Consider the following 12,821-nt stretch of genomic DNA (forward strand, 5'->3'; position numbering starts at 1 on the left):
CTGACAGTATCGAGGGCATTAAAAATATTCTTTCCTCAAGTTCGTCACACTAAATCTACTGTCTTTTCCTTTGATTTGAATCTTGAATCATAACTTTTCTCCATTGCAAAAGTTCAAATAAGAAAGACAATAATTGATTACTCTAGTTTCTTTTTGCAGGAATTTCCTAGGTGTTTATTAGGGATCTCACATTTCCTTGAGAATGGAAATTACCACCACAGCCAGACCTGAGACTTCCCAAGGTGGGTGAGCGCAAATATCAGGACAAGGCAACTTGCTTTAGCCAAAAGGTGGTTCTTGCCTTGGAAGAAACACAAAGTTGGAGGTGTTTGTTAGGGGACTTGCGCGTCTGCTTGAGGTGGGAGGGAGCTTTGTGTCGAGAACAAAGTCAAAGTCAACCTTCTAAGGACGCAACTAGAATAAATTCAGAGCCTAATCTTAAGGGACCATTTCCCTGGACACAAGCAAACACATTTTGAGAATCTGGACACAAAACAGTTATGGCAAAACAAACTTTATTTAAATGGTAGCAGAAGAGTCACACCCTCAAGCCCCAGAAAAGTTGAAGTAGATTTACAATGTTTTCACACACCTCTTACCCCAAACTGAAGATCTGAGTTTCAAGGAAAGGTGATGGAAAACAAAATGGTGTTTACCCAAGATATCCTGTATCCAATAGGTATAGACTTTATCATGAGTCAAGCCCCAACCCAAAGATTTTTTTAACCCATAATTTATTATCTTCTATGCCAAGTAATAGAGAAAACATTGCAAGAAAAATACATATGCCCCAATGTAAAGATTTACTTCAGGGTTGAACTGACCTTCTCAAAATGTGCTCTGGTCATGTTCTCCATGCTAGGCTATAGGAAAGAAGGTTAAAGAAGAAATGGCTTGACTAACCCGTTTGCCTACAACTGAGAACTAGAGTGAAGGACTTGTCCATCAGAACCTGGCTCTCTTCAGATCTGTGTCTCTTGCTCATTTATTCTAAAGTTAATCCTGTCCCACCGTAGCCCTCAGTGGCCTGCTGACATCCCAACTGAGCTCTGTCTTACGGTGGACATTTGATCATCCCGAAGATCCCTCTTGCTCACCCCAAATCCTCAATGAAATCAGGAAGTGAGCGGCAGAGGGACCTGTGCAAAGGGGCTGGGGTGTACATAATTAAGGTTACAAGCATCGGTTAGGAGGACTCCGAAGAAGCTGTTCAAGCAAAAGCGTAAGTAGGGCTCATGCGGAAACTCAAGGGGAAAGTAAGGGTCAGGTATGTCTAGAGCAATAAAGAGAGGATCCTGAAAGAAGGTAAAGAATCTGTGTTGAGGACGTGAGGAATTCCAGACAACTACTCATGTCAAGAGCCAAAGACTGTGCCAAATCCTGGGAGATCTGGGGACTGCTCACTTGGGCTCTTCTTGTTGGCTTATTAGATGTCTCCTCTTTTTCCTGTGCAGGAGATATACAGGCGGACCCAGAAAGCCTCATTTCCCCTAGTTTTCCTAAGAGCCACAAGGAAGTTATCACTGGAAATGCCCAGCTGCTTCCGAAGAAGGACAGATACCAATAATCCACTTTCTCCTTAACAACTCAGAGTCACAGGCATGGTCCATCTAGGAGATTTGACGGCTAAATGTCACTGGGCTAGGTGGAGACACACAGGAGTACCAGCAGATGCTACAGGATCATTATTGGGGACTTGCTCTCTGAGGTCCAGGCGGTTCAGTTCTTGAGCTTGAGAAGATGCTGGTCATTCCTTCGTTAACAGTTGGTGAGAAGTGTTTCGGCCTTGGGTTCCAAACTCTGAGGTTTGATAGGGGCTTGCTCTTAAGTGTCATCTCCTGGTCACTGATGTGTCAGGACCTGGGTGGTCTGTCAGGTTGCCCAACAAAGTTCTCTTTTGTATAATGAGGTTTCACTGAGGATTCTGATCCTCTTAGAGTTTCCCAAAGCGCGCTCTCCAGAAGCAGGTCCCAGGCCCTGCCACCTCCCCAAGTAACCCTTCGATGACTCTCTGTCTTCAGTGGTGTGTTTCAGTTACAAAAGCCCAAGAGAGGAAGTGTCTGTGGTCTTATTGTAAGCAAAAGTTCTCCTGAAGCTACAGCTATAAGCAGTACATAGGGACAAAGGCGGGCGGAGGGGCAGGGAGCAGGAGTAAGGGGCAGAGTGGAAACAAAAGGGCGCGGTGGAGAGAGAACTGGAGTGAGGACAGAGGCTGGCAAGGTGGCCGGGAGGCTCCGGGAAGGCAGGGAGAAGGCTGGGAAGTGGTTTATATAAAAAGATAGCGTCTCACTCTAGGTCCACAAAGCTGCAGGAGACCGGCAGACCCCGAAGAGCTACAAGCCTTCCACCCTGGGACCCAGAACCTGACTCACACTTACTTGCTGGTGGCCATTGTGCGCAGCTTCCTCCTCAATACTGTCGGTGAACTCGGTGCTGGCATCTTCAGTGTCATCCCCTGCAGCTACACCTGGAAGCAAGTCCAGAAGAGAAAGGTGACTCCCTCCGCAGATGGCTTCCAGACAGCAGCTAAAATTTCACTCTTTTTGCCACCCGCCTCTGATTTCTTCCCTTCCCCTTACGCATGGCATGGCCCCCTGACCGGCAGGGAAGGTCAGAACCAATGTGCCAAATCTGCAGAAAAGCCTTCTGGCTGTGTCCCTGGCACTTTCTTACGAACACCCAGGCTGAAGCCTCAAACCAGAAGCTGGCTCTGATTGCACAGACCTGTACCTAAGGAGCCAGCTGTCAGCGTGGTTACCCCTCACCTGCTTCCAGAAAGTCTGAACTACTCCCCCTCCTCCCCCTGACCGGCTATGTCACAACTTTCTCTTCTATAACACGGGCCCAGCATGGCTGGCCTTTTCCCCCACCACTGAGTGCAGAGAGGGTCCCAGATTTTCTGGGATCAGCTGCGCACGGGGCAACAGTCTCTCTGAGGAACCCTCTCCTAGGGGCCGTGTGTCCTACAGCAGCTCAGGTCTAGTCAAGAGCGAGGCACAGAAAGGCTCAGGTGCTCAATTTCTCCTTTAATGTCCGGCCTCCCCATCTCTCACCCTTGTTCAACGCCAGCACCCATCGCCTGAAGGGCTTGAGCACTGCTTTTTCCAATAAGGATTTAACCCATTTCTTTCATTCCCCAAAGACAGGCACAGTCGCCCTAGGGCACAAACATCTATGCCCTGCACTAGGGGACAAGAAGCTGCAGCTGACGATCTGGGCGAAGGTCTAGAGCTGTGCTGAGCAATAGACTTTCTTCAATTCTGCGCTGCCCAATAGGCACCAGCCACATGTGGGTGGCTACTGAGCACTGAAAATGTCGCTAGTGTGACTGAGGAACTGAAATTTTAATTTAATTTAAAGTACAAACAGCCACATGCGGCTAGTGGCTACCATATCGGACACCTAGGACATTTCTTCTTTTTTACAGCTGTTAGAATAAAAGACTGTCCATCCAATTTCAGATTAAAGCCTGTGGCCCACCACCACAGATGTCCTCTGAAAGTCTAGGAATTTATAAAGGTTAATTCATTTGAATATAAAGAAAATCTACCTCGACCCTCCCTGGGTCTTACAGAACCTACCCAAGTCAGAGAACCCAGAGATCTAGCTGTGAGCCCGGCCTTGGCAACCAACCTATTAACACTCCTCTTCTGACCACTGAGCAGTAACCTGGGCCTCAGAGGTCAGGTGGCCTGTCCAAGGTTCTAAAGCCAGTCTGACAAGAGCTGCGCCAAGAAATCAAGTCTCTGGACTTTCAGAGGCAACTCACTCCTCCTTCTAGTGACAAATCACATCTTTACCTTTGTTCCTTCCTTCAAGACTCAAGACCCTGCTCCTGGGCTCAGACATTCCTGGATGAGAGGCCTGCGTGAATGACGGGCATTTAGTACCATCTGCAGATGAGGTGAACAGGGGTGTTCACACCCACATTCCATCCCGGCACCTGCAAGTTCATGCCAGGGTGTTTGCCAGGATCGGGCCAATCTCATTAAAGTGCTGACAGGTAGTAAGCATGTTGTCCTGACAGCTTAATCGTATGACTCATTCCCTGTGGATGAGTCACTGTGCATCTTCACTGTGGATGTTAACTTTGGATCAAGGCAGTAAGTACTCTGTTCAATGAAGTCCTACTTACAAGGTACCTCTACGACTCAGTGTCATTAGAGACCAGTGACGGACAGTGTACAGTAGGGATTCCCAATACCTGCTCTTTTAAACCAGCCCCAGAGCCATCTCGCTCAGGACACTGGTTGCGTAGAGGTGAGTGGACACACTCCCCAAGCTTTGGCTGTTTTGGAAACTCATGGACTCCAGGATGCTAATTCACTTGAGGACTTACCATATACTAGCTATGATATACTATGCTTACTTTCAATTTTTTTTCTCCTGTACAACAGTACAGATCGGAATCTTTATTTTTTCCCTGCAAAGAAAATGAACTGCCCCACTCAGTGACAGATTAAGAAAACACACTTTGCATGGTCTCCCTTCTGAGCGCTGGGCAGAGAGTGGCCCTGCGCTTGGAGGAAGCTCAGCTCTGAGGTCAGGATCCGCACCATTCTCGGTGGGCTGTGTAGCCAGGCTGGGCCCATGCCCCAAAGGGATTCCTGTACTAGGTTCCAGGAGTAAGGTAAGTGGGAATCAGAATGGGTGACTGTCACTGGTCTTGAAGGCTTCTGTCTTTCTGCCCTCCACTTACTGCCACTGCTTTTCTGATGCCACATCTGCCTAGAAAGATAATGCTGCTTCCTTACTTCACTGGGGCAGGATACCATGGTTTTGACTCCATCAGTTGTTCAATGGAGACCAAGCAAGAATGCCCATTTCATCCCCACACTTCCTGACACACTTCCCCACACTTGCTTTCCTTATTTATTTTTTTAGCTAGTTTATAGTCGCTATACTTCCTTTGGGACAACATTAAGGGCTGTTCAGCCTTTGTCAATTTGAATTAGAATGCAGAAGGCTTTTCTGTTTATTTGAGTGGGGTGAAATAAAAAAAATTATAGAAAATATTGGAATGAATGGTATCCCACACAAAGTCCTATGTATGTTTTACATTAGACATCCCTCTTTCTGTGACCATTTCTGGTGGTGGTTTTTTAAATCTATAAACAATACTTCTCTTGTGGGAAATTCCCCTTTCTAAAAAGCTTTTACAAGGCAACAAAATACTGCGTTGAAAACTAACTTGGAATACTTTAGATTTCTAATTTAAAGGTGCTATATTTTGTATTAATGAATCTAGTACTTATTTTTCATAAATGTGAAATAAAACAGCCTGGCACCTTTAAAATCTCTGAAAGCTAAGAACCTGTTCACTCAAATTTAACTTGCTCCTCCAGGCTTTATCTCCAGGGTTAAGCTTCATGGGTGAAGACTGGAGATTTTACTAAAAACTTTGGAAACTTCGATAACAGTTCTCAAGTTGTGGTTCTTGCAAGTTCCTAGGCTTTGAACCACACATGCTGAGGCGGTACCAAAATCTTCCTCTTTTTTTTAGATTTAGAAAGTTATTTTCTGCCAGCTACCTGATTATAAAGTATACAGAAATAAAACAAACCTCTAAAATACTATAAAATCCTTGGGCGAAAATTGAAGCATTATGCAAATATAATTTTTTATCATTGAGGCAAAAATGCATGCGTTTGCAGAGCTTTTTAAATTGAGGATGGCTGTAATTATTAGGAACATGGGCTCTGGAACCAGAATGTCTAAGTTTGATTTCTGCTTCTGTCATTAGTTATGTGACTTCAGGCAAGTCACAACCTTTCCGTAACTCAATTCCCAAAGTTATTAATGAGGTTTAACAGTGACATCCACTCCCTATAGCTCTGAACTTGAAAGCATTTGCTGCTTTTGAGGTGCTCAGAACAGTGCTTGGCATACAGCGTGTACCAATAAACACTGCCCTTAACCTATAGTATTGTTTTATTATTATTGTTGGTAAACAGAAGTGGCCCATGGGCTGAAAAATTGAGGGTTGAAAAAGCAGGTGACCAGCAGAGGGGGATTTTATACCCGTGGGATTAACTGGAGGACCTGGGTTGAGTCTATTGCACTTCTGCATGTTTCCCCCAACAGGAGGTTGGAAAAAATCCTTTGTTCCTGCTTGACAGGTATGTTGAAAGAACACAGTTGTAAGTAAGTAGGAGGAACTCTTTTGAGTAACAGGCGCTTCACACACAGGGCTCATCATTACATTATACTTGCCCTCAAACTCCATTATGCACGAGTAGGCCTTAGAGGGAGAGCCATGAAGTGTTATTTTAATTCAGTAATGAGCCCAAACTGGGTTGAGCAACATTCAGAGAGCCAAACACTTCACATGAACAAGTTCGTGGTGCCAAGCGCCCGGCTGTTCTCGCCCCTGGTGCCAGGCTGGTGAGGCAGGTGCTCTGGGCCCGTCTCACTTTCACTCCTGGCACGCCGCCCGGGGCTCATTCCGAGGACTCTCACATGTTCACATCGTGAACCAGATACTGCGGCCTCGAGTATCGTGATGCGCTACGAGATTATCCAAGAGATTCTCCTACCGAACTCGGCCATTTCACCTGCAGCCACTCCCTCCCGGACCGTAAGAAAACTTTAAATCTCATATAGTCCTCCACAAGCGTCTGCCGAGAAAAAAACCTCTTTAACCAGATTCTGATCTTAGAAGTAGCTAGAAAACGGTTGCTGCGGTCAAGCCCCCTCATGGTGTCTGTCTTTAAACCGCAGCCTCTCTCCCGCCGCCTCCCAGCCTGCACCTGCTTCGGAAAGCACCTGCCCCAGTGCTGCTCAAACCAATAGTTTCTGTTTGGCCTTGGATTTGCCTTTATTGGTCAGTAACGACTTTTGTGTGTCTCAGCTAAAGTAGCTGAAACTCTAACACTTGTATGTAGAAAAAGTACACTCTCCTTGTCAGCACGAGCGTCAACACAGCTCAGCACAGCACAGGGCCAGGGAGAAACGGCTTCCAGGGCGCGCACAGCGTATGTCGATGCGGAAAGTCCCGGGAATGATCTAAGGCCAAGTTACTGGGTCATGTAGCATGTCGCTTCCTCCTTCATTTAAATTCTATGAACCACTTTCACTTTTCTCAGCAGCCCTAGGAGCAAACTTCTAAGTGATAAAAGTAAAGCTGTTTGGATTATCAAACTGATACTACTTCAGGGAAACAGATTCATGATTTATAAAACACACCTGCGTACACACATGCAGCTTGAGAGAGGGGTCGGTGTTTTAGAGCAATGACTTTGATCACTGCAAAAAGAATCGGTGGGTACTCATGTTATATATATACTAAAAGCAAACCTCCTGCATTTGCTAGACACTTATGAGCTCCTCAGAGGGAACGAAGAAGCTGATTTGGTTCACGAACTTAACACCCCTACTCTTCAGATTATTTTACATCAAACATTTTCTGATGTCACTGAACTTTCCATTCTATCCTTCCGGCTTTAGCAAGAGGAAACAATATGGTCAAGATTTTTATTTCTGGAATTTGACTTTATAAACAACAAAGAGGGAAAGGAACACAAGAATTAGCACTTCACTTTATAAGTTTAATTACTCTTATTTGAAATCTGGTACAATCAGTATTGTCAGCTCTACAGTTTCGTGTTTCCCTTCCATTCCCATCCTTTGCCGGAAGCTAATTACAATGCTAATGTTTTACTTGGGGAACCATCCTGGCTCCTGTGATTATATAGAAAGAAGCTGAGAACTTACCTTCTGTCAGAAGACTACTTAACAGCAACGTGCTTGCCTTGTAATCATAATAAAAATGGTTTAACAAAGTTATCGCTCTAAATGTCTAGTGAGGGTGGCGTAAATCATATGCCAAAGTGCATTAAGACTCAGAAACTGTTACCCCCCAGGAATCACTCCAATGTACTGCTCCATGAACTCGCTCCTTGTTTTTCACTATTGGTCGCCTCGTGAGCTCCACATCCCTATTCTTTCTACAGTACAAATGGTTCTGTATTACCACAGGGAGAAAGCTCTGAGCTTTAACCCAAAGAGAAATGAGAGAAAATGCTCCACAGCTTCATCTCGCAGGATGTTAGCATCCAAAAAACAAAGCTGATGCCATTTATTCTACCTTTAGAACAATGTTTACAAGACAAGATGGAAAGTGGACTGTGTGGGGATGACTCACGTCTCTTCCTAACTTCATAGGAAGTCTGCCACATTTCCCTGCAGGGCACTGGCTGCAGACCTGTGTAATTATTACTGAGAGTCTAGTTGAAAAGGCAACTTGAATTTTTCAGGGACGTCAAATGCGAAGTTCTGTGATTTTTTTCATATAAAAAGACCATGAAACCAGAAAACAATGACTTTGTCCTAACAACAGGGACAAGAGTTTCCTGATACCAGCTCAAGGAAAGCCAGGGTATTAACATATTGTCCCCTCTGAGGCTTCCAGTCCAAAGGGAAGTGATTTTAGGTAGGTGGATCAACCTTTGTTCCTTGAGGAAAGGAGCAGTTTGGGGTATAATCTGATCTGCTCCCCCTTTTCCCAGAGGACTCTACGCCCAGCTGGAAGACAGAGAAAACCGAAATCAATTTCGTGAACTGCTTTAGAGCTATAAGCCACACTTCTCAGGATCAGATACTGAATTAGGAGCATAAACAAACATAATAGTGATGGGTCTTTGATAAAGATTTGCCACAGAGATCACTTACATATAAAATGTGCAAGTTAATATACTAAAGGACATTCTAAGAACGTCCTGTAGCTAAAATCTAATATCCTACACAGATCAAGATTTTCTCCATCTTTCATAAAGCTCTTGCTACACATAGCGGCACTGACAGATCTTTTAAACATTTGAATAAGGAAGCAGAGGTACCAAAACTACTGCTGCTGCCCACAAGTGACGGACACGAAGTGGGTGGGAGAGGGGTGGGTGGTGGTAAGGATGAAACATCCCATCAAACGAAAATGCTGACGATATTAGAATAGCCCAATCTTGTCTTTTCAGAAGTTATAACATTGGCTAAACAGCTATGACCTGAGGAAGAGTTTAATTCATTCACTTTCTTTCGAGATTTTTTTTATTCAGGCACAAGGTCCTAGGAGCAAAGCACACGATGCTTCACCTAAAACGATGGCAATGTTGAGAAATGCCTGACCAGGTAGAATAATCTAGTAGGAGAAAGGACTACTACTATATCATGCTAAATAAGAATGAAGCTATAAAGGATGCGGTCAGTCACAGCATCACCCATATGCAGGTTACAGAACAAAACGCATCCGAATTGTTCCCTAGTAAGACGTCAAATGAGCACGCGGAAGTGTCAGACCAGCAAGCTCCCCGCAGGTGGCGCTGTTTGCAAGCCTCGCCCCAGCTACCAACACACCAGAAAGCTAGTGCCGGCTTTCAGTCGCACCTAGGGGATCCAGATCAAACTCTCAATTTAGCCTTTGCCATTAAAGCACTTAATTTTCTAAAATGTTTTCCAAAGACCAGTATCAAAAGCAAGTAACAAGTTGGTCTTTTCAGAATACAAACCAGGACCAGAAATTCACGTCCACTCTCCCCCAGTCTACTTTGATAATTTTTCAATAGGAGGCTGGGGTTCTCATTACTCATCCAACTACCCTAATATTCCTAACACTTAGCAAACATTCAAGACACCATGAGAAATGCCTACTTTTGTTCGGGGTTGACAGAAGCAGCCATGGCAGCTAACGTTAAGTTTCTGAAATCACAAGTGTCACCATTCTGCTTACATTTCCTATCTCCATCCTTAAATGACTCCTTTCCTCCCTGAAGCCATTAAACCTGGAAAGCACTTCCAGGAAGAGGAAGGCTTATGGCTATCAATCTATGCAAAATGCTTCATCAGAAAATGCTAGGTTTCTCTTGGATGGAATTTAGATGTCAGGCAAGCCATGTCAACACATGAATGTGAAAGAAATCAAAGTGTCCTGGAAAAAAATGGAGGGGAAGCAGGAAACTCACTGTGCTCCACCCAGTTTTCAGAGAGCAAGTCCACAGTCACACGTGCAGGGCTAGAAAGCCTCAGCCCCTGCTCACCGGATTCCATGTTTAAAAACTGGACTCTCAGCTTCTAATCTAAGAAATGTCCACCCAACGAAATAAGAAACCTCATATGAACCCACAAAACTCCCAGGTGATCCTAGTTACTTTTTATACTGTAGACACTGGAGACACCAGAAGTACAATCTCCAGGGCCCCGTCCTTACAACTGTCATGTGGCCGTAAGGAAGCACTGAGACAATGGTCAAAACCTAGGAACACACATCTGTGACATTTCTTTCTAAACCATTCTAACACCTCAAAGCCTGGCATCTATTGCAGATTTTAATATGGAGGGTGTAGAAGCACTGAGAAGAGAAAAACAGAACTCCATCCAGCTGAAACAGACAAGCAATACACTCCTCTGACTGACTTGGTGAAACACTAAATTTAAAGGGGGGCGTTCATTTGAAATTGTCGTTTTACTTAGGGAATTCTGACTCTGGAAGACCTGGGAGCTTTCTTAAAGTCATGTTCTAACTAAATAATATACCCCTGGCTTAAAGAAAAATAATGTAATGGAATTTAACCTGCTCCTAATCTAATTTCACTGTCATCCAAGAATCAACTCTGAACCAGTATCAGAGGTAAGATTTACTGTCACCTCGTGATTAGTCCTTGCCTCCGCTCTTTAACTTGGGCCTCCCAATACTGGAGTCTACCATGGCAAGACTTGGCTCTGATTACCTTCTAATAAGGATGATACCACTTTTGCAAAGTCCTTCTTAGAGGCTTTCAATCCCTCTCCCATCTTGAAACTTTAAATTACTCTCCCTCAAAGAGCAGGTGTGATTGAATGGCAAAAATAACACACACGCATGCAGTTATGACATGACATGGAACATACGGAACGGACTGTGAAAGAGGGGGAGGAATAAACTTTATTGGCCCAGAGAAGGGATGAGGGGATCCGAAGGAGGGGCTGGGGAAAGAATGAAAACTAAAATGGAATGACGTAAAATGTGCAAATACATTGTCACCTCCACTGTTCAACTCAGAGATAGATATGCACTGTGAAATTCAAGCGGACTAAAGTGAGTTTCACTTTGTAGCTGATGCTACTTGTACCAGTTTTATCATTAGTTAGTCACCATTTAATGGTGCCCAGGGCAGGCAAGGCTCTCTCTGGTTAGTACGAACACGGTTTTCCGTCCTGGTTGCAGTCTGACCCGCCAGTGCTCAGAAGGCATGCTTGTGACGAGCTCGCACACTCTCCAGTTGCCCACCTCCATTGGCGGCCAGGGTCTCCAGGCGGCTTAAGCGCTCCAGGCTTCTTCCAAGAATTTCTTCGAGCCGACCGCGTAGCACCTGGGCCCCTTCCAGTTCCACCTGCAGAATTCGGTCTCTCTCAGAGCTGATTGAACATGCCACATGGAAGGAAAATGGATTAGCCATCAACAGTAATGAGTCCACATGTGTTTCCAAAGAACCATCAATGCCAGGAGACCTTCTACAGTAACTGTTCTCAGGACACAGTAAATGAATGTAGTCTTTGTTACGGTTGTTTGTGGTCATTGCCAGTAGATTCGCAAGGCCTGCTCGTTTCTTTAAAGTCTGTCCCTTTATCCTAGGCTCTGGGTCAATCTCACATAAAATCACAGTTCCCGAGATTTATCTCACACCCCTATAGCACATAAGAGAATTTCATTATTTGACTAAGAGTGTTAGTTTCTGAAAAACCAAAACCCAGGAAAAGCTAAACGCAAACTGAAGCAATACTGAGCCAAGTAAAACTGTTACTGAATATATTTGTTTTCTTGTTTGTTAACCAGACTTGGACAGTGCTCTGAAAAGGAATCCAGTTCACAGAGACTAAAGATCCAGGCTTTTTTTTAAAAAAAGTAACACAATCAAGGGGTCATATTCTACCTTCATTTGCTTGGCATAGAAAGAAAAAAACCTTAAACTCAACAATAAACTAGAAGAAACTGAATAATGAAAGAATAAAAATCAGGAAAGAGAAAAAGGGGCTAGGAGGGAAGGCAAAACGCAGAAAAAGGGGGTTGGGGGTGGGACACAAAAGGAACTAGAACGATAAATTATACATGACCCAAAATCAAGGGGTACAAGCATACAGGTTCCTCATGACGGCTATCAGTGATCCTGGGGTGATATTTGCCATCACAGTATAGTTTCTTCAATGATATTCAATGGATATCGGTTCCCTTTATAGCTTTAGTCTTATAACAGAGCCGCCTTTAGTAGGGCATGGAGCAGAGAAATAAAAGGCCTATACACTGAGCGCTTTCTATATGCAAGGCATTATTTAGACACCTGCCAGGTCTTCTCATTTGAAATCTGCAATAGCTGTATGACTGACCTAAGACTTAGACACTCGGGCTCTGAGTGATCCACACGACCGAGGACAGACTGGGCAGTCCCAGCAGCCGTCTCTGCTTTCTTTCCCCCTCTTCACTATCGTAAGCGTCTGAGCGTAATGAGAATGAAAGGAAAACCAGTACGGCCACTCTCTTACCTGCCGGGATGGGCATGGAACTTCACCAGGCTGCCGTAGAGCTGTCTCTCTGCTTGTAAGGCCTCGTTGAGCCGACTTCGCTCATCTACCAGGCCTTCTAGCATCAGCAGCAGCTGAGAAAAGAATTGAAGAAATGTGCAAATGGAGACATGAGACATGAAGCCAGTTAATCCTGGGAAAGACACCAAAGGAATGTATTTGCATGTACTGTGACTAAGAGGAAGCTCACTATATTATTACTGTTATTACTTTCAGTTTTCCATGGTATTTTAGTTTTTAAATCAACGTCACATGCATTACCTTTTTTCATCTTT

The 12,821-nt window shown here is 44.5% G+C and overlaps 1 protein-coding gene across 2 annotated transcripts in view; it reads right to left on the minus strand.

The window, feature by feature from the left end:
• PDE4DIP (phosphodiesterase 4D interacting protein) overlaps positions 1-12,821 on the minus strand; it is a 102,797-nt gene that overhangs the window by 27,585 nt on the left and 62,391 nt on the right. For both annotated transcript variants that reach the window (XM_087827735.1, XM_016223390.2), the window contains 3 exons: positions 12,508-12,620; positions 11,258-11,385; positions 2,379-2,467 (listed from right to left, as the gene is read on the minus strand). In XM_087827735.1, coding sequence (XP_087683861.1) covers positions 2,379-2,467; positions 11,258-11,385; positions 12,508-12,620 — 330 coding nt within the window. The remainder of the gene's footprint in view (positions 1-2,378; positions 2,468-11,257; positions 11,386-12,507; positions 12,621-12,821) is intronic.

The sequence above is a fragment of the Miniopterus natalensis genome, chromosome 19, assembly GCF_054644295.1.
Source record: "Miniopterus natalensis isolate mMinNat1 chromosome 19, mMinNat1.hap1, whole genome shotgun sequence".
NCBI classification, from domain to species: domain Eukaryota; kingdom Metazoa; phylum Chordata; class Mammalia; order Chiroptera; family Miniopteridae; genus Miniopterus; species Miniopterus natalensis.